Below are 26907 nucleotides of genomic sequence, written 5' to 3'. Positions count from 1 at the left end.
AACACGTACTGTTTCAGTTAATATATTTTTTACACAGGAAGAGGACGCCCATCACTTACACTGAAATTGCTTTAGGAAATTTTTCTCTCTTTGTGTCCAGTAAATTTAAATATTGACATGTTAGTACAGATTGTAAATCCCTCCGAGGCAAATGTATTTTGTGACTTTGGGCTATACAAATAAAATCTGATTTGATTTGTTTTAGTACCGGTACTATTTTAGGATAGTCTTTAAAATATGTAAACCTATAGTCAAAAAGTACTAAAACGAATAAAACTACTGAACAAGACTTACAGGTTGTAGCTTATGTAAAATTAACAATCGGGGTTTTGAGTAGTGGGAAGAAACATACAAAAAACTAGGGTTGGACAGATAAAGGTAAAATGTGTCACATGCTGCGGAGACGCCCTGTTCTGCAAATCGTATTCTAAAGAATATGCTTGTTTGATACAGCAAGAGCCACATCGTTATCATTTTAATATTTTTTTCAGAGAAAATGTAATGAAAAAAATAAATAAATAAATACCATTCTCGCTAAAATTGTGACTCATATAGCAATATCTGTCAAAATAATCGCCATCTGATCATTCAGCCATAAACAAAACTCAATTTCGTACAAGAAATAGAGGCTTAGTTCATATGTGCTGTGTTGAGTTTTAAATTCAACAGGTTAACAGTCAAAGGCAACAAGGGCAACACTCATGCCAACACTATATCTACATCATATTGATAAGTCTAAGTTCTGACTTCTTTTATTATAAGACTATCTCTCTCATGATTTTAATACCGTTAATTTGGTCTTGTTACTATGCAAAAAAAAGCAGCCATGCCTGAGTGTGTGTGTGTGTGTGTGTGTGTGTGGTACATTTCTCTTGATAACACTCTTAACACATAGCCTAACTCTCATTACATGGATTCACACCATCTGATTAGTCCTGAGTGTATTTTCATAATTTTAGACCAGGACTGAGTTTCAGCGGGAGCCAGTTTATGAAAACACTGCAAATGATATATTAGATTGTGGACGTGAAGTACTGTATGTGTCATTAACACTGATTCCCATTTCTTTGCTTCTTCATTTCCCTACAGAGTTCGTCATTTTGAAATGTAGCTCTGTCTTAATAGTGTAAAATTGAAGGGGGACCAACTGCACCTCTTCAGAGCTTCTTGGTGGTATTTACAATTTAGTTTTGCCTCCTTCTTTTTTTTATTTTTTATTATCACCTCATAAAGGGTATAAAGAGCTATTGAAATAATGTAAAATATCATCAAATGTTACAAAAGGTAGTTTTAGAGCAGTGTTTCTCAAATATAAAGTACTGCAGGGGTCCTAAAATAATTATCATAGGTTCAATAAAGACTGTAAATGCTGTCAAACCTCACAGAAAAAGAAGTAAACAGATGTGACAGCAAACACAATCACATTCATGATGATGTCAGTTCCTGTGAGTGGCAATGACTGATCAAAACAACAAATAAAAAAAAAATTACTGTGTGCCTGGAAAAAGGTTTGATCTCTGCAGTTGCCTGCCTGCCACGAAGATTGACAAAGATCTTCACTGAAGCACAGGCGAATGTTTACCAGAGGAAAATTGTTTTTCCATGAGTTTAATGATGGATTTTAAACATTTGAAATGTAGCATTCATGTATTTTCCAGTTCAGGGTTGTTGTTTTTTTTTTCTTTCTTTATCTCTTTATGTCTTGTTCTGATCAGGGGCTACTTGGCTGAAAACATATTTCAAAGCTGGTACAAAAAAAAAAAAGTTTGAAAACCAACAAAACATGATTTAAGATCATCAGCGAGCCATATCCTGTATCCATTAAAATAACACCGGACAAACAAACAAGAGATATCACATAAAAAGATAAGACATCAGCAGAAATTATGACCTGGGTTTGATAAATAGAATCTTTTTGCCCCCTTTACTTAGAGACAGCGTTTGAAATGTTTCTTGTTTATGAGGTCAGGTTCTGCTTTCAATAGAGGTCAAACTAGAAATGAAAAAAAAAATAAAAAAAAAAAAACTATATATATATATATATATATCTCGTATTTCTTTTCAGTTACACTGCACATCTGTCTTGCATGGATGGCGAGATGAAATCTGAGTTTGAGCGATATCAGCTGCAGTGTGAGGGCAGCTTTCCAACTCTGTCAATAACACATAAGCACAATTCCTGGATGAATTGTCCCTCCACCCCCAAAGATCAAGGATAGCTAACACATCCACCTCAAAAACTCTGGAACACACTGGACATGGAAGGGCATGTGAAAAAAAAAAACAGAAAACATCCCACTTTCCTTTTGTGTCCATGCTGACCACAGAGGCATAAATATCTCATCCTAAACACACTCTTATTTATGTATTAATTGCTCTTGATGTGTATTGTTAAATATTTATCTGGTGATGTTATATTTTAACGGCACAGTCATTGTGAGATGACCCACATGGCCTTTTGAAAACTAGGTCTGCTTTTGATTTGTCGCCGACACTGGATAAACCTCTGTGTACCTCGCAGGTTACTGACAGTACAATAAAACTGTCAAAGTAGGTCAAAGCACAGATGCACTCATGGATGGCGGTTTGAATGAACGCCTGCGCATGTTGTCCTCCAGTATATGACTCTGTACATCACGACGTTGACTCTGTGCTGCTGATATTCTCTAAACATTCAAAGCAGCCGTTTAGAAGATGTGCTTCAGTGCTCATAAACATAAATGAGCTAATATTAGTTGTTATAGTTATATACTAACTAAAACTATTCCTCTTATGTAAACACAGACTTGCTCCAATTCTGTTCAACTGTAGACAGTTGTGCAATTTAAAAGCCTCTGGCATAAGCACTTGAGACAGCGCAGACTTAGCCATTCTCAGACTGTCAGCACTGTGACCTCGAAGATACAAGGTTGGCTGGGCTTTATATAAAATGGCCATGTTGAGTTAAACCTCCAATTTTCTTGGTGAGGATCCTCCAAGCCCTGATTTTACCTTTGCAATGAAAAATGTTCTATGTTGGCTGCTCTTCTTTTATTTGAAATCTAAAGCAAATACAGTGACTGTCTCTGTTAAAAGAGTAAGATAGAGTAAACAGAGATTCAGAAACACGTGCAAAATGAATCTCACCTCTCTTCGAATTTGCTTGTCTCACCCGCCAAACCGTCTTGTGGATCTCAAAGTTGTAATTCGCAGGCAGGGCTTTGATTGCCTCCTGTAACTCGGGGTCTTGCAGGATTTCATTTGGAATCTGATTGGCGACCCGCCGTGGTCCTCGCACTGAAGAAGAAGTGAAATGATTGAGCGGTTAGCAATGCGGCGAACACAGGTTGAAGTAAGGACACCATATCTAATGGACTGAGGTTTACGTACATTCTACAGACAGACCAAGCTGTTCACACATGAGGCTGTCACTTAAATGTCATGGTCAGATAATAAGTGATCAGCGAAGATACTCAGCAGGAGCCATCTGTACACTCTGCACCACAGATGCATGCTTTAAAACAGGCTTCAGACATATTCAGACATATTCAGACCGGTACTCGGAGTGTCAAGGGGGGCAATGCAGGTCAGGAAAGTTGTTCATCCAAATAGTCCAATATTACTCCCACCTCAACAGTGATAGGCCAATTTTTAAGAGGTATGAAAGTGGTGGTTTCCACAAGCTACTGGAAAACTACTGGGGAACAAAAGGACGAGACAGATTTGGCTCAGATTTCACTGTCAGAGTTTAAACCTGATGTAACCTCACTTGTTCTCAAGTACATTGCAGAATCATTTTGATCACAATCTACGATCCTGGGGACAATCCAGAGGTCTGAGTCCAGTCTCCATTCAGCAGATCTCCAAAATTTGAGACAGCTCAAGGTCTAATCTTTATTAATAAACAGTCTGAACCTTGTCACATGTCAAAGAAGGCGTAGAGGTCACAGTGTCCTCCTTTGGGTTGTACAACAAGGCTTTAACCATCATTTAGCAGCTTATAAACACATTTTATTATTTATTTTTTCCACTACAGAGACACATTTTATTCATCTGCCCCTTTTTTTTAGAATAGCATTAACATTTTTATGTGCTTATTTGTACTTGGCTAGGCACTATTTAACTTTGACTTTTAAAAGGGTACTGTGTGTAAGATTTAGGAACTCTGTATAGAAGATAATCTGCATAACTATCTTTTTATTAGTGTATAATCAGCATTATGTCTTGTTACCTTAAAATTAACCTTTTATATCTACAGACAGTGCCATGTTGAATCACCACGTTTCTATTTTCTACACATTCCACAGCCACTTTAGTTTCTCCTTTATGGTACGAAGTTTTATTTGACTTGGCTGGCTCTGTGTTGAGTTCAATAAATAACTCAGACATTCAAAGTGTTTCATTTGAAAGATCACTTGCTCTCCAAAAATGTAAATGTATAGCTTGTTAAACAGTCACACACTGCAGTTGTCATAAGTCATGTGTAGCCACAGAACTACTTTCTGCATTTATCACTGCTCTCACTGTAAAAAGCTGACTTGAGCTGTTTTCAAAGTCAAATTAAAGTATTTGAATCATAAAGTTTAATTAAAAATGCAGGTAAAATATCCATCCAATGATTTTCTGTAACCTCATCAGGGTCACGGTGGGGCTTGGAGCCTATCCCAGCTGACTTTGGGCAAAAGGCAACAAGTTAAATATTTGAAACCAAAAATTAAATAAAACCCAATCAAAAAGGAAAATCTTAAGGAGAACTTCTATCTAGGGTCTTACTACTTCAATGAAGCTACATTTCAAGGTCCTTTCCTACAAGGTCTTCCGTAGGCCCTTGTTAGAAACGAGATCATCATCACCTCTTTATCAAGAGCATCATCTCACTCAACTATGACCTGAAGTCTCTCTCATGGTACAGACTGCAATGCCCTCGTTCAAAGCAATATATTTGTAAACCTTTAAAAAGTCTGAAATGGAAACAGACTGATTAATACATGTGCCAACCACATGATGCAATCATGTGACATCGTAACTGGAGCTCAGGTGACCTGAACTACCAGATCCCCCAAAACATTATTACTTATTTTCAATACAAAGAAAAGAAACTATGTATTATTATTGTCAACCTCTATATTTTATTAGGGAGATTTCACATCCGTAAATGTAAATTTCAAGATGCATCACCATCATTTAAGCTGTTTTTGATTGAAGTCTCTTAAGTTAATAAGAAATGTATATCTATAATGAATATCCATGCAGATATTTTCACTGTCACATCAGTTATAACTTTCATTTTATATGTAAGATTACAAAGTCTGTCACACCAAAGTTTTATGTTTGCTTTTGTTACGAGATTTTTTAAAAGGAAGAAACCTTGAATAAGGAGGACTGGATTCAAAGTATCAAAGTTTAAGTTGGATTTATTATTCTTGTACAAGAAGGAGCGTCTAACAGTGCAACACACAAAGAAAAGGCTCCCTGAGGAGCTCTAACATTTGGTTCTGATACATTTTTTAAAAGTGGGCTGTCTCAGACACCTCCCTCACTGATGAGTCTGCTCAGCAATGAACATTATGTATCAAAATGACTCTTCCCAGGCCTGTTTCTCACGTCCTCGTCTCTCCTGTCCTTGAACTACTGATCTACAGTTAGGGATTCAATAAGGGAAGTGCACGAGACATGCAAAAAACAGGAAACACACATTATATGATCAAAACATCTAAACCCCAGTATAAATCCGAATTTTAATAACAGCTTTTCCCTTTTTTTCCCCCCTTCTTATTATACCATCTAGCTGGCACTGTGTTACTATTGCACAATGTGAAGTGGTATGACTGAATTCTTTGTATCAATAAAAAGTTGGGCTGCGTCAGTCTGCACTGAAGGTGAGAGGTGAGTCTCGGATCTACAACCAAACCCAGTTCCCTCAAATTGAACCGTCCTCGATGAAAGCTGACCCGGATGACTGAGACCATGTCCAAAGCCATGCTCATGCTCAGAGAGAGAGAGTGATGTAACCTCTGATGTAACTGATGTAACTTCACCGTTAGCATCGACAGGTAATCACACATAATCCTGTGGAAACTCTGAACCACTTCCTTCACAATAACAGATGTGCAATTCAAATCAAACAACAGAAACTAACATACATAACATGTTGTTGTGCTTGAAGCAGCTGGATGGCAGTAACTCCCAGCTGAGCTGTCCGGTCAGAAAGCTGCTCATCTCTCTGTTATATCACATGTTTCATATCCTGTGTTCATATTTACCTGTGGGCTTCTTCACAGGGACAACCTGCGCTTCACTCGAGGGCGCCGCCATGTTTATCTCCCCCAAACACAACACGTGTGAGCGGCAGGGAAAAGGCGGAACCAATCGAGCCCAGAGCCGAGTGGAGGAGGAGAAGTCGAACACGGATGCAACCGATGTGAGAGCGGGGCAAAGGTTGGAGCACAGCGGGGAGGCGACAACAGACTACAGAGACTACACCACCTCACCCTGCTACAACAGACTACAGAGACTACACCACCTCACCCTGCTACAACAGACTACAGAGACTGCACCACCTCACCCTGCTACAACAGACTACAGAGACTACCACCCACCTTTCCACAACACAAACCCTGCTACAACAGACTACAGAGACGCACCACCTCACCCTGCTACCACAAGGACCTACATGAGACTCACCACCTCACCCTGCTACAACAGACTACAGAGACTGCACCACCTCACCCTGCTACAACAGACTACAGAGACTACACCACCTCACCCTGCTCAACAGACTACAGAGGACCTACACCCACTCACCTGCATACAAACAGACCTACAGAGAACTGCACACACCTCACCCTGCTACAACAGACTACAGAGGACTGCAACCAACCTCCCACCCTGCTACAACAGACTACTACACCACCTCACCCTGCTACAACAGACTACTGCACCACCTCACCCTGCTACAACAGACTACAGAGACTGCACCACCTCACCCTGCTACAACAGGACACTCTACTGCACCACCTCACCCTGCTTACACAGACTACTAGCACCACCTCACCCTGCTACAACCGACTACAAGACTGCACCACCTCACCCTGCTACAAACCGGAACTAACAGAGACTACACCACTCACCTGCTACAACAGACTACTACCACCACTCCAATCTACACAGACAACTAACCAGCTCACCCTGCTACAACAGACTAAGCTACACAGCTCACCCTGCTACAACGATATACACCCCCTCACCCTCTTACAACAGAATACAGAGACTACACCACCTCACCCTGCTACAACAGACTACTACACCACCTCACCCTGCTACAGCAGACTACAGAGACTACACCACCTCACCCTGCTACAACAGCTACAGAGACTACAACCACCTCACCCTGCTACAACAGATACAGAGACTACACCTGTGTGTGCGGGGTGTGGTCACTCAGGTGTGGTGTGATAAGAGCATATGTATTGATATCAGAATCAGAAATACTTATAATCCCAGGGGGAAGGAAAAAAGATGTATTTTCTTATTATATATTATTATGTTATTTATTATTAGAGTATGAGAGTAGGAGTAGTAGTAGTAGTATTTATTGTTATTATATTATTATTATTATTATTATTATTTATTTTTTTACAATTATTCTTATATTATTAATAATAATTAAATTTATTATTATTCAATTATTTCTTATTATTGTTATTTATATTATTTTATATATAAAGGTAAATAAATATGAAAGTAAAACATGAAAACCAATGAAATAAAACTATGTGCTGCACCCAATTTATACATTACATTACAATATATAAAATGTGCAAAATAAATAAGAAAACTAAATAGAATTAATTGAAATAAGCAAATAATAAATTATATATATATATAATATATAATATATATATAATAAAATAAGCAGTACTACCCTTTATTCTTTAAAACACAATTTTAAATAATGAAAAGTAATATATTATATAATTAAAAAAAAAAAAAATATATATATATATAATTATAATATATATATTATATATATATATATATATATATATATAATATATATATATATAGAGAGGAGCGAAGAGGGAGAGAGAGAGAGAGAGAGAGAGACTCTGTTATCTAATCCATTAGTCGATCATCTATAAATTATCGATTTGGGTGGAGGCTATTTGATCAGCAGATCAGATGTTTGCATCGATTTGGGTGGAGGCTATTTGATCAGCAGATCAGATGTTTGCACGTCAGCTGTTTGTGACTGCATAGGATCCCCCTGATGTTTTGGTTCATGTTAGGTCTTGTCCTGTTGTGTGTATCATATTCATTATGAAGAGCCCTGGTGTCAGGGAGCAGTGTGTCTCAGGCTGGCGCAGACAGGGAGGGAGGCAGTGTGAGGGAGAGATGGAGCAGGATGCTGCCCGGTGGAGAGGCTGAGGCAGTACAACATACTTTCTCCCTCCTTGAGCGCATCAGCGAGCTGTGATCCATAGGTGGAGAAAGCAGAGAGATCTTCACAGTCAGGATCACAGAAATGTAACAATTACGAGTGGAGAGGAGAGCTGAAAAAAGAGGGGGGGAAAGGAAACCGAAGGCATCAAAGTCTACATTATTAAGGAGGATTTGAGGAGTCTGCGTTTATAATCCGACATCAGAGGCGGAATGTGAATCCAAATAACTTATGTTAATTACAGATTTTAACGAATATGATGCGATTTGAACGGCTCTGAAGCACCGAGAGGAGAATTTTAGATTGGCCACTTGAATTCAAATATCTGTGATATATTTGTTTTGTTTTTTTAATTTATTTTGGAGAGGGGAGGGCTGCTTATGTTCGCCGTCGACTTGCCCCCCCAGAAACTGATTTGCGCCTAAAAAGCAGATTGTATCGGACTACTGCGCGTTTGTGCTCATCACACACGTTGGAGTTATTATTTGGGTCTGAAGTGCAGGGGGATGATTTTAGCGCATTTTGTTTCGCAATGATTGCCGCCTAATTTCCCATGTCGGACTGAGGTCTGCCAGACTTTGTGGAAAAGGAGATTTGTGTTTGTTGTCAATGTTTATCAAATCCGCGGAGGTCTGCAGAGCAACTCAACACAGTGGATCGCAAGAAAATCTCGAGGAGGTGACAAGTGACATTCACACGACGAGCCACGAAAGCTCCGGATCAACTTCAAAACTTAAAGTTTTTTTTTTTTAAGTCTGGAATATAAGAATTAGATAGATGATTCTCAGAGGACAGAAGACGAAATACACCTAGGCCTACAAAATGTTCAAAAGGGGTGAGTAAAACTGAACTTTAACACAGATTAATCACGCGATCCTGCTGTTTTGCCTATTTATAAGAATTACGCAGCAGATATGGCGAATCCTGCTTCGCCCATGTAACGCGCACCAACCAAGAGCTGCTACTTTTTTTTTTATTATTATTACCGCTCATGTTAAAATACGACACATTCATAATGCACCACGTTGCCCCGCAAATGTGTTATTACAGACGATGCGCCATTTGAAGCGCGTCTGTAATTTGCACAACACGCACCGCAGGTTTTTCTGGCAATGAAATATTCATCTGTGTAAGGAAACATGGGGACGACTATGTGATATTAATACAGCTGATGCCGCACTGCAGTTTATGAGTTGTACCCGGGTCACAGGGCTATCTCTCCGAGCATTGCACTCTGCTGAAGCATTGCTGTGTGTCAGTACATCTAGATGTGATGGATCAAGCCGCGGTTCACAAGGTTATTCTCCGCTGGCTACACACTATATGAACACTCAAGACCTTTGGCACCTCATATAAAAAGGGGAGAGCTTCTCAAACTTTTAATATCAATATCCCCCCAGACAGAAACACATCAGACCACAGGCTCTTATTTGATGATCTTTTGTCCCATGGAGCAGTTTCTTTCCTCCCTGGCTTTAATTGGCCGTACAGCTGCACCTGCCTGCACTTGGATGTCTGACAACAGCACCGAGAGTTAAACCTCTAATGAGAATAGATTACAGTAATACACGTTCCCATTTTGCTTTTATCAAGGGAGTGAAATAATAGTGAAATGAAACTGTTTCTCATTTTGCTCGGGCCCCTAGAGCCCCCTCTGGGACCCCTTGGAGGTCCCTAGACCCCATTTCTTTAGACCTAGCTTTGCACATCACTTTGTCACGAGTTAGAACAAGCCTGCTCCTTTTGTTGGGTTATTTTTATGCAGTTTCATATTAAGCAAGAGTAACTCAAGAGATACTCGAACCTTCAACAGAAGCCTCACACATGCACGCACGCAAGTTCATACTTAATGAGGCTCACCTGACAACACTCGCTGCTGTTATATTTATACATATTTAGTCCGTCTTGTGAAAAGCCATCTGTTTCAGAGTGTGTGTGTGTGTGTCTGCTGTGTGCCTCGGGGGCAGAGAAAAACAACATGTCTCTCTTGCTGCCATCAGATCGATTATTGCTGTTCCAACAGTCGAGATGAAACACACAATGGTGATGAGTGCTTATAGCTGTAACAGCTTTGAGGGAAGGCCTGTTGTCTAAAACCTGCATCCTGACAGCATCTCGTAAACCGATCTTCATGTCGTTTATGAGAAGTGATACGTCTTGAATTTTTGAGGGCGAACTAGCCTGAGTCACGATGTGCATTCCAGAGAAGGCTCTTTACTGTTTAATGTATTAGCAAACACGTCTGTCTCTGCTTTGTGTCAAACTAATGGACATGCTGGTAAATGCAGTTACTCTTGATAATGTATCATTATCATCAACAGATCCTTAAGGAGATGATTTCCCACAGCACACGTTCATTTTCCATTTATGTTGAGGTTTAAATGGAAAGCTGAAACCGGAGGTGATTGGCATTTGAGGATTCTGTTCCTCGGACGTGCTCTATCCCTGCTCCGTCCGAGGATTTTTGCATGTGAAGCGGCTATCTTACTATTTGCACAGTGCCGGATAGAAAATCACTTAATTCACAGACAAACCATTTCAAAATACAGATTTCACCAGTCTGCCAAAAGTGCTCAGCATGCCAGCACGTCTCAGTCTACAATAGTGAGGCAGAGATGCGTCAGCGTTGGCAGGAACAGCGCAGAAGTTCTCTGGTGAATTTGAATTTTTTTTTTTTTTGCACCTAAAATAACACATTCCAGGCAGCCTGGCTGATGCATCAGGCACGCCATTTACTGTGACAGATCCACCATTCACAGACACATAGGAGGAGAGCGTCTTAGCTGACACGCTGGCAGCAGCTCTCAGGTTGACTTCATGTTGTGCCTAGCTGTGCCTAATTACTATGTTAATAGGGTGGACATGTGTCACTGTGACTTTGTCTGACGTTCTCCGGCCGCTGATCTCTTCATCTGTGTTGGCCATGAGCTTGTACAGGTTGATCATTGCTGCAGCAAGATAAGATCATGTCCATAGCAACCACAAATATATCTTGACATGTACAACAATAGTTGTGGTGTGTATTCACCTGCAGGTGGGACAGCATAGTCACCATATCTCCTTGTGTGTCTTTTTCTATGGCTACATGTTTGTGTGTGTCTTTATGTAGCCGTGCGACCACATGTCACTCCATCTCTGTCTTGGCTTTTCTGTCCATCTCTCTGTCTCGCTTTCACCATCGCTCTTTCTCTTGAAAGCAGTCAGCCATAGAGTGGGCACATGGGATGATCTGTCAGAACAGCTCTGAAATGGAAAGGACGAGATGTCCACTGAATATACCATCCTGTGATGTGCGGTAATTGCTGTTACATGTTATTCAGGATTATTGGAGTTCTTTTTCAGCTGGATGTCACCTTCCGAATTGGACGTGCCAGGCACATAACAACTGATCCATGCAGATGGGAACTGACAGATATGCAACTCACAAACTTGCTGAAAAGGAGGCGAGATAGAGATTTGTTCTATGCTCTCTAACAGTCTGGATGTTTTAGCTCATTTACTATAAATATGTTGCTGACCTGGATGTCAAAGATTTTCTCACTCCCATGGGCAGCCAGAGTTTTTTGTTCATTTCAGAGCAGCATGAAAATCAATTTGCAACGACTGGAAACATGCTTGAGAATATCACACACAACACAAATTCATTGCTATTTCTTAATCCCTTTACATCATTGTTGCATGGGTGATGCTGTTGCAGGCAGAAACTATTTTTAAAATCCCTTCTGCTGGTGCATGTCAACGTGTACATGACATTTGAGAGTGTTTCAGGGCTTCCAAGCTGCTTTTTCAATGCAAAACAAAACTTCTCGTATCTACATCCACCACAGCGAGACAGTGTAACCTGTAACAGAAATGCAGGCAACTAGATGTACATTGTGATGGATTACTTGTCTCAAATAGTCTCTTCAAATAGCTCTTCATAATACACAGGCACGAACTGAAACTGATGACTGCGTGGGAGCTAGGAAATCACTCACAACCTATGCCGCGTTCTGGATAACCGGTATGCTTTGGCTGTAATATAACACACAGATCATTTGTACTTAACAAGCTAAAACATGCAAAACCACTGATAAGCAGCTTCAAGCACAAGCACTACCTCAACTGTTAGACCCGAACTTTATGATAATCCATCATCATCCATAAATCTTATTTCTAAATAGGACTCTGAAGGGCTCACACCCACAGACAGTATATGCAAACACAAATATGATGGGGTTTGCTTTTTGTAAGAGTCAGACTTCCAAGATAAGACTAATTAGGGAATGCATTTGCGTTGATGTAAGGTGATGGGCATTTTTTAGCGAACAAAGGGGTTGTAAGAACACCAGAGATCATGAAAACTTTGTGCACACTGGCATACACTTCAGCAGTTGCATGAATACTAATTAATTGAAATCTTGAACAATCTGTCATAGATATCATCTAAGAGAAAAAAAAACACAATAGTCTGTTCCTAAATCCCATCTCCAGTGATAGACAATATGCAGAGATAATTACTTGTAGCAATTATTCAATCCTGTAGCATTTACTAATCATATTTTGTCAATCAACCTCACTTACAAGCGTTGACTTTAAAGTAGCACATTGCTCATGCTGTTTTCAGTATCAGGCAGGCAGGCAGGGTTGGAGAATTTGCCATTAATGAGTTCGGCACAATGGATGCAGCACAAGGGAAACACCTGTGGCCTCTGCTCTTCACTTTTCCGGCTCTGCTTACTTGTGCGGGTCATATCTCATGGACATGTGTCGGTGGCGTCAGAGTGGGCTCTTCAACCAACACGGCTCCAATTCTGCTCTCCACAATATCTCATAACCACAGACGTCAAGGGGCTCCTCTCTTCACTCAGGGAGATGTTTTTTAAACCAAAGGATGATATAACTCAGACATCAAGAGCCGTGTTGATGATTATGAAGCAAAACATTGAAGCCATAAAAGCAAATGGTCTCTCATTGCTAGCAAAGGCCAAACAGAGGTTTTAGGAGACGCACGCAGCTCCCTGAAGTGAACACCATGCAAGTAATCTGATGCGACGATGTGAATTTGCACAAGAGCAATAAATGCCCATCTGTCACTGAAATATGTTTCGAACTTTCAACCGTCGCCAAGGCCCAAAGCGAAGAATAGATTGCCTCACTCATATTATCGTCTCCCTAATCCTCTCACAGTGTCAGCCTTCTGCTATCACTCAACTCTGCATTGTTGTACTTTTCAGCCGGGCTTGTGTTTCCATGCGGTGTGTGAGAGGCAATGTGGACAGACGACTGAGGGTTTGGAAGACAGGATGTTTGAAGAGAAGTGAAGAGGATAATGTTGAGAGGAGCAAAAATATAAACCTCAAACTGATCCCCTAAGTCTTTCTAAGCCGCCTGAAAAATAGAAAGTAAATCTGAGACGAGGACAACGTTTCCTCTCCTGTCTGACACTTGTTCAAGAATGCAAATTATAAGACTATCTGTACTTCTTCTGTTTAAAATGGTTGAATCAGCGCATCGACATGTCAAGTAGATGCAATGAAAATAAAATCCACGTGCGTGACCTCTGCTGTGATAGGATAACCAAAAAACACACAAATTGACCCATCGGTAGTCTGTAGATCCAACCCAGAAAACGCAGCGTCAAGAGTAATTGACAGAAGAACATTACCAATTATCGGATGGCTGAGTCACATTTATTATGCTGCCGCACAATACACCTCTGGCTCTGTCAGTGCCTTCCAAACGTCTTATTTAGCCAAAGGAAAAGCCATTTATTTAGTGGCCAATACTCAGGAGTGTTTCCATGGAAGCCTCTGGCATTGTTTCACCACGTGACACCTAACAGAAGATGACAAATAATTAACAAGTGTGTGTGTGTGTGTATTCATGTGTGGAGAAGACAGCGCTGACTGGTGTGCATGTCACTTTTTTGCCATGAACTGTTGTTTTTTTCTTTTCTTTTCTTTTTTTTTTCCAGGAGCCATTTTTCACACTTTCCTGTCAACCATTTCACACTGAATTAGGGCATCAGGGCTCTGAGTTCAGAAGTGGATGCAGTGCTCTTATGCAGCTGAGGACTCTGTTATTAATGCAGTCTGAAGAGACATCTGAATGATTAAATCCACAGCGCATTCCAACTTGGAAGAGGAGGTGAAAGAGGTGAAATTTTTAGTGGATGCATGGAAAAATCTGTCCATCTCCTTGCCCTTTAAAAAAAAAAAAAAAAGAAGGAAAATCACCCGATTCTTGTGCAAACGCCATCTCCTCAGCCTTTGTTGTGGAAATGAGATGCAAGGATGGTCATTAGTGGATGATAATGAGGTGAAAGAGACAAACAACCTAAGCCCTGTTGGTTTTTCTAATATTAATAATTAATTTCTGATTAAGTGGCTAATTGGAGTTTAAAGGTCAATGTCAATGAGAATGCCATGGATCTTAGAAGACAGGAGGGAGGTAGAGGAGGGGAGGCATAGGGAGACAGTCCTGGAGACTGTTGACAGTAATCCCAGGTGCTCTCCTGTTACTCTGACAGCTCTCCCCCTTCCTGAGCCATCCTCCCCAGGCGACGTTGCCTTTGTGTGCTGAGGACAGCAATTCAGCTATGCCAGCACCTGGGCATATGCCCTTTTGGCATTGAGAGTTAGCAAGTCCTGAAGATGGAGTGGCATATCATAGCAGGATACAGCAGAGGTGAAGAAAAGACAAGAATCTGTCATGTATGTTCAAGCTCCTTATTATCAAGGAAAGAAAGAGACAGGATTGTAATTTGATTCGGACGTCAGCTCATAAGCACAGGCATGTATCGGGCGTTCACCTGCTGATGTTGCATCCTCTCCTGTGATGTCTGAACTGATCTGATTCCTGGCATTGATTCATTTTGTTTATTATGCCTCAGATTAATCTCAGACACCATCTATATCACGGTCAGAATTCATTCATTTAAAGATGTTTGACGTGAAAACAAAGGCTTATTCCATCTCCGGAGTATGCAGGTTTAAAGATGCGCCCAAATGAAAGTTTCTGTTCTGGCTTGCTGATTGAAATTAAGAGACTCCGTGGGGAATGTGGTGAGAAAAAAGGAACAACAATCATCTTTCCATTTTCCAGGGCTGCTGTCTTTGGCTCTGTCTCTCAACTCACCTCCTGCCCCACAGCTCCATGAGAGCCGGCCTCCTCGTCCCTGGCTTTAATGAGACAAGCTACTGTCAGAGTCACATCTGAGCTTAGTGCTTGTAATATCTGCCGTGTCTATGTTTTGGCAAATGTTATCTGTGCTCATATGTCTGTCACGGCTCAGACTGACTTTTTAGGAACAGGCAGAGCTCAGGTAATTGCTGCAGCCTGTTTGGTTTAATTTTGCTCTGCGATGTTAATGCACGCTGTGGCATGTGATATTACAACCACAGAGCCACTTAAAACTCAGTCCCAGTCTAACCTACTGCAGGATAATTAGACTAATTATGCAATGCTATTGCAATCTTGTTGGGCTTGGGTTCAGATCAGGAAAAACCTCGTCTGAAAACAAAGTTGGCTTGGATATTACGTTTGTCTAATTTTAGAAGGATTGTCATATATTCAGCTATTCCTTGAAAGCAGCACGATTTAATTGTATTAAATATTTCAAGAGAGGGAATATGGGCTGGCACCAGATGCTGTTATGGCTGAAGGAGGACAAGAGGGTTTACTCTGGAATCTAAGGAAATGATGAGTATCGTTTAAAAGGCAAGACTGAGAGACAGATGGAGTTGTAGTAATTACAGAATATAGGCCAAGGTCTTTTCCACAATCGCACATCTTTTTATATGCAAATCCTACACAATTGTCTTAGAATAGTCTTAACTTCAGTCATTTACAGCAGCAGGACCATGTTCTGACCTTATTATGGCTCATACAATGGGGATAAGAATGGATTGGAATTAGCAGTTTCAATTTACCCTCCATTTTTTTCCACATCTGGAGTCGAAAATGTCCTGCTGTGTTCCAGGCTCCACCCTCATCAAATTGAAAACAATTTCTAGCACTGAAAGGACTTCTCTCCCAAGTATTTCACTCCTCTGAATGACAGTGGACTCCTTGACATTTGTCTGTTTTCCATCTCTAACAAGCATTGCTCTTCAACATTGGCCTTTACTCATAGAAACCATTGGAGCCATTAAGACCTTGCATCATAAACACTGGGCGTCCAACTCACAATAGAGGTGCAAGGTGCTGTTTTGTGTGCCGGAGATAAGCTTGTTAATTATTCCAGTACTTTGTAAAGAGTACAGAGCCGTTGGTGGAATAACACACTGTGGTGGATTGTGACACGTGGTACATGCAGTAAGACTGTTTAAAGTATGTTGGCATTGTACTGCATCACATCCTGGTCCTTCTTAACTGATGTTGCTGTGCCTTTTTTTTTTTGCAAAAGGTGTGGCCAGGGTGACCCTGCTTCAGGGTGGATGAGTAGTAGGTGTAGAGAAACCGGTATCTAGTCGTTTTACATCCCAATCATCCCCATCCTGCACGGTTTCAGGGGTTAAAATTCAGGTGCCTTTCTGTTTAAGATGAAAGTTCATGGCAACTACCCCTCAACACTTTGTCATCTTGTTCTTGGCTGTCATTTTGGAACAACAAAAGGCACAGATGTGACAAGAGTGGTGGTCTAAAGGTGGAGTAAGGCCAGGCTGAATGAAATCACAGTCAGATATGGATTTTCTTCCTTTGGCAGTGTAGGTGTAGTTTTTTTGTTGGAATTGTAATGGTGAGCAAAAGGGGAAAGCTCAGTACTGTTTTTATTCCAAAGAGAGGTTTCCACCCATCTGCTGTGGTTGGCAAGGGACCTTGAAGAGAAAGCTGCATCCTGCCTCGCCTGCAGTTGAAAAAAAGAGAGAGAGAAAAGAAGCAAGAAAAAAAAAACAACTGTCAGGCTAATAGATAGTCACTACCATGTTTGCTGCGTCTCGTAGCTGCTGTTCCCAGCCAAGGCCTCAATCACACACTGCTCAATTCCCATGAGAGTCCGGAGAACACAGAGATGCCACAGTCTGACAGTGAACACTGCCACGGCTCTGCCCCAACACCCCAATATAAGATCACTGCCTTAGCCATGTGTGCACCCCTGACAGCTCCAACTCTTACAAAAACTACAAGTCTCTTTATTCCCCAGATGGTCGGGAACAGCCTACAGTTTGCCCTCAGCAATCACGCTAATATGTCCCCAGTCCCAATGCAGAGACCTGCCCGACGTTAAAGTGTTGTTTGGAAATGGAATGTAATCTAGAGGGTAAATATAGCAGATGTCATCCGCTGCCAGCTCTCCAGCGAAACAATAAACAGAACATGCTGGTGTAATATTGACTTGTTATATAGCTGAGCTGGGGTTACATAAGATTTATGAAGTGCCATGGCGGTAACAATTCTATGTAGGGGGGATTGATAGCGTTTGGCGCTAAAACTCCTCTGGCTGGGACATTAACTCAGCAGATTTGTCCCTGTCTTCGCAAGCACAGCCTTGTCAATTATTTAAAAGAGCAAAACAACAGGCCAGAAAAGACAGCACTTGGGTGTGTGTGGAGCTCATTTACACATTTCTATTCCCAGAAGTGTGCTCATGCGTTTAGGCCATGGTAAGCGCTGGTCTTTCATCCTTATGTGTCTGTGCACTAATTCACACCATTGCCAACGCGAGTCTCTTCATCCCTCAAAGACGAGGGCATCAAGGGAAAACAAAGAGGCACTGAGGAGAAGGTAACAAAAACAGAATTATTAAAGACTTGTTTAGTTGCTCACTTCATGGGAGCAGGAGGCAGAGGACTTCATTATACAGAGGGATACAGGTCCAAAGAAAGAGGGAGCAAGCACAAGGACAGGCATTAGGCAGCGGCAGGGCTCTAATGGAAGAAGCAGGTTTTTTGTGTCACGGTTGCTCTCTCCACTGATGGATGGGGAGGTTAACAGTCGCTGTGAGTTAGGTAGCTGAGTGCACAAAATCCTCTAGAGCCTCTTTTCAGACAGAGCCCTCCTGTAGTTGCTGATCAGTCAGTCAACCAATCTGACAATTTAACTTTTAACCCAGCCGTCCTACATTGTGATAACAAACTAAATCCTGTCCCGTGCTGTCCCAATAGCATGCTTTGACATGCTTTATGTGCCTGTATTTGGCAGGTTGCGTTGTTTACTCTGCTTACATCCCTTTACACATTCGTTTCGCACTCTCTGGGGAGTGTAAGACATTCTCTTTGAGAGACCACAAAGTATGCCAAAGAAGTATAAGGTAGATGTCTGCATGCATGGCAGTGGTAGAAAACTGGATCTCTTTCTAAACACATTCGCAGATTGTGTTACAGAGGGAGAGCCTGGGCTGCACTGGTCAAAGGGAAGTTAATAGATTCAATGACATTGTCAACAATGAAAAAGTACAAAGAGTTGTTGAAATGGAGAGGGGGCAAAAGGAGAGAGTGAAACAGGAGGAGGGAAGTGTGGGGAGACAGGGGGAGGGAGATTAAGTGGGCTGTAATGATGTCTGGGGGAATATACTGTATGTGTGAGTGAGATGGTGTCATTGACATGAAAAGCCCATTGACCCTGAAGATGGATGCCTATTTCCATGGACCGGTGCTGATGAGGCTATTCTACATTTTCAAGGAACGAGCACACGACATTTATTGTGTGCTTGTACTTTTTATATGTACAAGCTGAGTTGAGACGACATGGTGAGACAGAAGATTGATGGAAAGGCTTTCCAGTGTGACATATTGTCTTGAAATGACCTTTTCTGTAGTTATGTTCTCTAGCATGAATTACATTCTCCATTTTAGAACCGACTGGTTGTCTGAGAGTAAAATAATATATGGTTAACCACCTCAGTCATCTGTGTCTGCACTGCATACTCGCCCATGGTCTTAAAATCTTACACAGAACATCTTAAAATGCAAACCAAGCCATTAAATGCTTTCATAGTGCCTGAAAAGGTAATTATATTTACAGTTTCCAAATTATATTGTTGCAAAAAGTACAAGATGGAGCTTGAAGCACTCATGTTGCAGTACAATTGCTTTGAATGCCTGCTGTTTACGGCAGTAATATCGGTTTCTAGCTGAGTGAAACATAATGATTCACCCAAAAAGGGAAAAAAAGGGAAGAAAGAGAGCGAAAAAAAAGCATAAGTTAATATGGGAGAGCTGAAAAAGAACCCCTGTCAGTGTCTCCTCCCATTCCTCAAAAGGAGAGTGTTTATTTCCAGATTTCACACCTTGTTTATGATGTAAACACCATCCTTGTCCCAAAGTCTCCACGCAGTACAAGCTGCATGATGTGGCAGTGAGAAGACGTGCCCACAGCCCAATCTGTCAGGGCCCCTCACAGCAGGCCCTCACCACACACACACTGCACTGGTTTGCAGCTGTCTGTTAAAATGCATACATTTCGTCGGTTTCTCATCTCAGCACGGACTACCTCGGCTTATGAAACCATGTGATGATGGCACTATTATCCTGCTGATCGGAATAGCTCTTGGCACTGTGTGGGAGCAGCTGGGGCGATCTGGCTGCAGGTGTACACACACACACACACACAAACATACACATGCATAGACACTCTCTGTCTCTCTCCCACAGTTGGAGATTCACAGTATTGTTGTTACACTGATGTACGTATGAGCCCTGTTCAGCTCTCTGCCTCCCACCTAGCAGGTGCAGGCACTTCTATAGAATTAAAAGGCTTCAGCTTTCTCTCTGCATACACTACTCATCTACTCATGGTGGCCCACATAGTCCTCATGAAGAATGTGATATTATGATCACATATGTGAGAAAAAAAAAAAAAAACTGTTTGTACTATACAGTTTGGTTTTGTTTCTCTTGACACCAAACTGTTGTGTTAAATAATGAGCTTCGACTGTGAAAGTGCAACTTTCAGGGAAACTTTGTTCCTGTTCACAAGATGACTCACGTTGCTATTTGCATTGTTGGTTTGCCGACCCGACAGCTGTGATTTAACATGTTCAAAGTTCTGATCTGTGATGTTTTGTTGTGCATCTTCACAACACAACACAAAGGTCATCTTTTGAGCGGAAATTGCGCTGAGTGCAGTAAGATGGCCAGTCATGTTATGATGTACCCTTCAGCGTTCGGCCATGTCACTGGGGTTCGTGTCACACCAGACAATATGCACGTCTGTAGAAAACCTCTGTCAGAACGGATCCTTGATTATTGCGTGATATGCCTGGAAGGTGTAGCCGTGTTCGGTACCTCTCTCTTCGCAAATTCTTCAATTCCAAAATAAAACAAGTTGAAGTTGACGTGGCAGAAAAATGAGAGGCAAAGCAGATGTCAAAGTCTATAGATAGGCCTTCATAAAAGTCAGCTTTGAACAACAAACATGTAGAGTCATGTAGAGTGAGAGTTACAGTATTGTACTTGGAGTTTTTTGGAGTAGAAGTAGTGATAGTAGTCTATACAGTATGAAGATTGTAATGGGACTGTGACAAATCCACAAATAGAAGGCTTTAGAATTTTTCAGTCTGCCTCTGATAGTAATCCACATCAATACATCACTTGCTTATTATATTTTACGGGCCTTCATTTGTCAGACGAATTTCAAAGTTGATATCCCAGAAAATCTCATATCTGATTATAGCAACTTTATTAACTCCAATTATCTAACTGGATTCCTTCCATCCCTGTTTGCGCTAATTAGTCTCCTGTCTGGAGAAGCAACAAGTATACAACATCTGCCTGGGTTGGTGCCGATTCACAGCCAGGTCCGGCAGTCAAGCTCAGTCTCGCTGTGTGTATTCCACTTCACTCCCTTGTCTTTGGCTTATGATTAATAAGAAATTTCTTAATGTGTGTGTGTGTGTGTGTTAGCACTTGCATTTAGACTTTCGCTGGGCAAAAAAGTGGTTTTCCCTGAAGAGTGTGTCTGAACATAAAGGCTGTGGCCTCTCAGCACTAGTCCTGTGACCCTGCAGCTCTGAATACTCAACCCCTGCAGCCCAGTAAACACTCACAGGGCTCCAGCATATCTCCAGTCACAACAACAAAAAAACAAGGCATTGTTGAAAGGAGATAGACGTATGGACAATGAGCCGAGGTGTGTTCTGTCTGGTTCACCGCTTCTTGCTGAGACTGCAGGATGACTGCCACTGTTTCATTTTGAATGTAGGTTTATTAGAAGAGACTAAACAGGCAACACAAGTCGCAGAAAAATATTAGTCCAAGAAGCACCTGGTAAACACATTTTGCAGACGGATCGGGGCTATTTCAACAGAGATTATGGTCCCATTTGAGCCAAGAAAACACATCATACATTTCAACACTTAACATATCTCCAAAATAATCAGACAACATGCTAAGTGGAGCTTTTTGAAACACAAATCATTAGATCTCACCGCAACACTACCTCTCTGTCAAGCCCTTCTGGCAGGAACAACTTTGCATGTGTGACCTCAAAATGAATAATTAATGTAAATTGGAATTGTTAGCAAGAGTGGCAAAATCACAAGGGCTCAGACTAATTGGCAAATGTTTTTTTTTTTTTTTCAATCCACCTTGTTGCCAGTGGTAAGAAATTAAGAATAGCGGAACGTAATGAGATGTGGTTTGGGCCAGGGTCGGGGGGGAAGTAGAACAACCAGGTGAACAGATTCATTTGAGACAAAATTAATTAGAGTTTAACTCTATGCTAAAAGGAAAGTATTGTCTCAGAGACGGTGCTGGTGCAGTAAATTGAAAAATCGAACTTTTTGTTTGGTAGCTGAAATGCGTCCTCGTGTGCAGGCAGTGCATAGTCTACTAACCACAAAGAGTAAATTAATTCTACATGTTTGAGTCAGTTTGAACCATTAAAGACTAATGAATGTATTCAGTATGTTTTTTTGTTAGAGGTGGAAACACAAAATTTGCTGTGGAGACTGTCAAAACATGTGACTACACATGACAAAATCAGAACCTAATATCATAACACACAAAAATGACTGGATCTAAGCACACAGTATTGAAATCAAAGTTGTTTTGAATCCAATAGTACCAACTGTTTGATATAAATCCTTGTAGTTTTTGTGATACAGAGATTACCCACCTGGGGTTACTCATATCATCCCACAGAAATACTAAAATGTCTGTTAGTTCTGAAAAATATCTCTCTACTGGGCCAAGAAAAAGCAGCATTTATCTTTCTGAATCTATATTGTAACAGTCCAGAATATGTGTATCAAAAATGATACAAATCTGAGTTCCTAACCTAGCGTTTAGAGGTGTTTTCCAGGAAAAATCAAAAAATAGCACCCTTTGTGACTAACAACTAAAAAAAGGAAGTTGAGAAAAACTTGTGCTGCAGCCTCATTCGAAAAATGTCAATGGATTTTTCTTTAGTAAATGAAATTATAAAGTCCTATTGTGGCCACTGAATCTTTGGGAATTCCCTCATTAAGATGCATAACTGTATGTCATATCTACCTGCAGGGTAGACTGATGAATGTTTGAGTGAGTCAAGGTCATAAATAACAAGTAGCACAGTGATTCTCTATGCTACGAGAGGTCTATATATACTGTTGTATAGCATAACCGTATATATAGCATGTCTCCAGAGTGTGAAATTTTGTAGAGAGCGTATTGTTGGATTCTTTTCCTCCCTGTCATTTCCTTGGCTTCTTTGCTTGCTGCAGATTTTTTTTCTCCTCTATTCATCCTGAATTATTAAAAAGTGTTGTGATTCCCAGTATGATTGTGAATCTGGGGCTGCAGCTCTCAACTGCGCAGTCACATTTGCTTGTTTTCCTCGCTCCTCGCAGTATTCACCCTGTCTCTTCTTCTGCTTTCTCACTTGGTTCGCAAGCCACAGTGTGATGCTACAGTCCTCACTCCCCAAAGTCTCACCTTGAAGGGGTAAGAGGAGGAGGAGGACGGGGGTGGGGGGGGTTAGATGATGAATGCTCAAAAAGTCGTGCCTGCCCTCGTCTACAAAGCGAGTATTATTCGGCTGAATCTATATTCAGGTCAGGGTGCTTTTCACATGGGAGGGGAAAAGGGAGGGAGGGATATTTTTCTTTCCCATCATGCACCAGCAGCAGGGCCCAAATTGGCACAGAGGGTTGGGCAGTTTCTCCAGGGATAAGCATCCTGTCTCTTGCCTGACTCCCTCTAAGGGAAACCTGCCAGTGGCATCCATTCACCACGACACACATGCCCGTTGTCTTCTCAAACACGACCAAAGACCCAAGAGAGAAACACATTCGTCCCCCTGCAGCTGACCTGCCACCATGGCCAACGACCCCAACTCAACAGTTTTTTGCACTCCTTTAGATTCCCATGGCTGCCAAGCTTGACTTGCCAATGACTCTCTGGCACTGCAGAAATCAGCCGCTGCCCTGAGAAAAGGTTATGAAAACAGCTGCTGGCAGATGAAAAATTCATGCAGTGTTACCATATATTTGAGTATCCCCGCCTCATTGTCTCCCCTCTTTCACTCTCTCCCTATCTTTCCTCTTTCTGGATGATGCACAGATGACACACCAGTCACTCCAGCACATGGATCTGGCTCTCTTTTGTCTCTGATCTGTGGGAGAATATTAATGTAGTGTGCGGTCGGAGAAGAATCAAACTATTCAGTAAAAAAAAAAAGGATCTTTATCTATAGTCCACAAGCTCTGAGTTGTAAGGATTTTAATGTGGCACTGGCTGGATGTACACTCTAATAGGCCAGTGCAGAAAACATGAGAGGGATCCTCAGACAGCACAATAGAGGAAGATATGGAGTGAAAGAGAGGAGAGAGGGAGATACGGATGGCTAAAGAAACTCCTTCTATAGCCAAGAGGACCCTTAGCCATAGCTGAGCTACTGTGGTTGCAGCTGTTTTTCTTTAGTCCTCGCTTGTAGAGTTACTTCCACTGCACATGTATCTCTTCACAAATCTTTAATGCTGAACATCGTGCCTCCATACTGATGTTTTTTTTGTTGTTTTTTGGCTTTACCGTCCCGTGGCAGACTTGCAGTGTGGTGGATATTCTCAATTTAATGAGCTCAATAACTGAGTATCTGGGCAGATCTTGAGGTGAAAACACATGAGCTCAAAGAGATCTTTAATATGTTGCATGGCAACATATTATTGCTCAGCAGAATTGTTTAGTACTAAACTTATACATTATGTGAGTACTAGACTGAAAACTTCTATAACACAACAAAATGATTATGTTGCCCTGTTCCATGATGTGTTAGTCTTCAGGCAGATGCTTGAACTTCAATCATACAGGGATTTATTCATGAGGCTCGTTGCCCAGTCCTTCGAAATATGATATTTCTTTGAAAGCACTGAAAGTTCAGAATGACAGCTTGATTCCTTGAATCAATTTTATTTTACCAATGTGCTTTGGAGAACTATCTTTTTCCCCAAGGCACACAAAGCACAAATGAACAATGTTTATATGCATACTGTGGCCGGATAACCTCAGTCAGACAAACAGTTTTACTTGTGTGAGTAGTGGCAGTGCATAGAAATAGATATGGTGTGCAAGGATCATAATGTGCCAGATCTCGTCTAATGAGGCCATCAACGTTAAATTTTAGAATAAAATCTCCAACCTCTAATGGGAAAAAGAGAAATGGACGCGCATATACAAACATAATCACAGATATATATATGTACATAAACTCGCATTTCTAAATATAAAACATTTATATACATATATATGTGTATGTACATCTATGTAATGGCTTGACAAAACCCTGAAATTTTCTGGTACACAGATGATTACAAATTGGAAAGGCTTAATATTGATGTGTTCAAGTTTGCCTCAAAAGTGGATATTGTATAGCTACGTATGTAAGAGTATATTTTATTATTTTTCCCAGTACTATGTAGTAAATGTTTACTGTTTTGCTGCAGCAAACAAAGGTTTGCGTAGTTTCTTTACTTGTTTATGCATAGCAGTACATACATTTGTAGTATCTTGTAAACCCACGCAGGCTTTTCATAGTTGACACTCTAATTAAAAAGTCTTTCCTTTTTCTTTCAGTATATACCCACACAACTAAACACATGTTGATGAAGGACAAACTATACAATACTATTCCAAAGAAATCAACATATCTCGCGAAAATCCATATGTCACATCAGCCTCTAACCTTAGGGTAGTAGTTCAAGTCTCCATTCAGGGCAAAACTTGAGTTTGAAGTTGTATTATTTGGTGATTTAATTGTCTTATTGTGAGTTTGCACTTGCGCAATAAAGTGTAATGATGGATTCACGTTGCCATCCTGGACTTTCTTTTTTAAAATCTGTTTTAAAGTATAAAGTTGAGAAAAGAAGCAGAAGCTCTCGAGAGAACACAAGGATACACAGCATAGATATTATTCAGTGATCTGATGTTCTGGCAGCAATATGTCTTCTCCAATACTTTCAGAATGGTTGACGTCTTCACGTCTCACATGCACCATAATCATGCAGCTTACGTCAAAAGAAATGCTGTCATTATAGCCACCGTAAGTATTAACTTGTTTAAGTGTTCAGTAATGGGGGGTATTCTACAAAAAAAAAAAAAAAAAAAAACACAAAGGGGGGTAAACTTAGCATTAAAGGCCACAGGGATTATGAATAGTAGTTTAATGAGGCAGTAGGTGGATGTCGTGGGACTGTGCAGCCCAGAGCGACTCAGAGTGGAGTCGAGTCCTTTATTCCGATCAATGTATGGTAATGAGGGAGCAGCGGAGGTTGTAGGAGAGAAGAATTGGAAAATGAATACAGGGTTACAGGTTGTTAAGGAAGCTACAGTAAAGAACTGGCAACATAATGACTTTATGCTTTTGAATGAGCATTGAAAGACTCCCTGCAGTGCAAAATGTGTCCACCTGTGCTATTACTCATGATGTAGTTGTAGGGGCTTGGCGACAGGATATAATAAAGGACAGTTTTGAGTGTTTCCTGTCATTAAACACTTCCGTCTTGCTCTGGGGGATAGCCTGTGGCTTCACTCTGAATGATAATCAACAGGAACCCCAGACACAGCCGTGCATTTACTATAGTCTTTCAAAGCAATATTAGATAGCATCTATCCATGCTGGCTGCTAACAGCATGTTAATGCAAGTACAAGCAGTCTACGTGCACCTAATCACACCCTGACAGGAGGGGAGAATACTGAGCTGGATCATCAGAGAAGCAGCTAAATCAGAGCTCTGCAATGAAATCTAGAGGCCTTTTCTCCCCAGGGCATGCCTCCAGGGCTGGATGTGTGTCCACACTGAGGCAGTCTGTGATCAGCCTCAGTTCAGAGAAGACTACTGTACAGAGCCTATCCCGTAGTGGTTGGAGTGAAGGTTAGATGGTTTAGTGTGGTAGGATAGAAAGTTAATGGCAGAGACTGACCCTCAGTTTTTAGTGCTGCAAAGTGTCTGTGTTATGCTACTCTGCCGGATGATTTAAATACCGCTTCATCTTTCTTTTATCTCAGTTTGGTTATCACTCAAGCTTCTCTCCACCTCATAGATCACCGCTCTGGGCTCAGCTCAGCTCCCTCTTCTCCATTTATCCCCC

At 41.1% G+C, this 26907-nt stretch overlaps 2 protein-coding genes across 3 annotated transcripts in view; one reads left to right on the top strand and one right to left on the bottom strand.

Annotated features, from left to right (window-relative positions):
- The window catches only part of dph1 (diphthamide biosynthesis 1), a 55420-nt gene extending 49045 nt beyond the window's left edge, over positions 1-6375 (bottom strand). Inside the window, exons 1-2 of one of the 2 annotated variants that reach the window (XM_010736667.3) lie at positions 6243-6375; positions 3127-3276 (exon numbers count right to left, since the gene is read on the bottom strand). In XM_010736667.3, coding sequence (XP_010734969.1) covers positions 3127-3276; positions 6243-6294 — 202 coding nt within the window. In that variant the 5' untranslated portion in view covers positions 6295-6375. The other variant, XM_027280711.1, reaches the window with a different exon arrangement.
- A 1944-nt stretch (positions 6376-8319) lies between these two features.
- Positions 8320-26907, top strand: part of rtn4rl1b (reticulon 4 receptor-like 1b) — a 132199-nt gene continuing 113611 nt past the window's right edge. The window contains exon 1 of the mRNA XM_027280694.1: positions 8320-9254. Coding sequence (XP_027136495.1) covers positions 9242-9254 — 13 coding nt within the window. The 5' untranslated portion in view covers positions 8320-9241. The remainder of the gene's footprint in view (positions 9255-26907) is intronic.

The sequence above is a fragment of the Larimichthys crocea genome, chromosome VII (assembly GCF_000972845.2).
Source record: "Larimichthys crocea isolate SSNF chromosome VII, L_crocea_2.0, whole genome shotgun sequence".
Taxonomy (NCBI): domain Eukaryota; kingdom Metazoa; phylum Chordata; class Actinopteri; family Sciaenidae; genus Larimichthys; species Larimichthys crocea.
The sequence above is the reverse complement of the archived record's forward strand: the minus strand, read 5'-3'. Positions and strand labels throughout refer to the sequence as shown.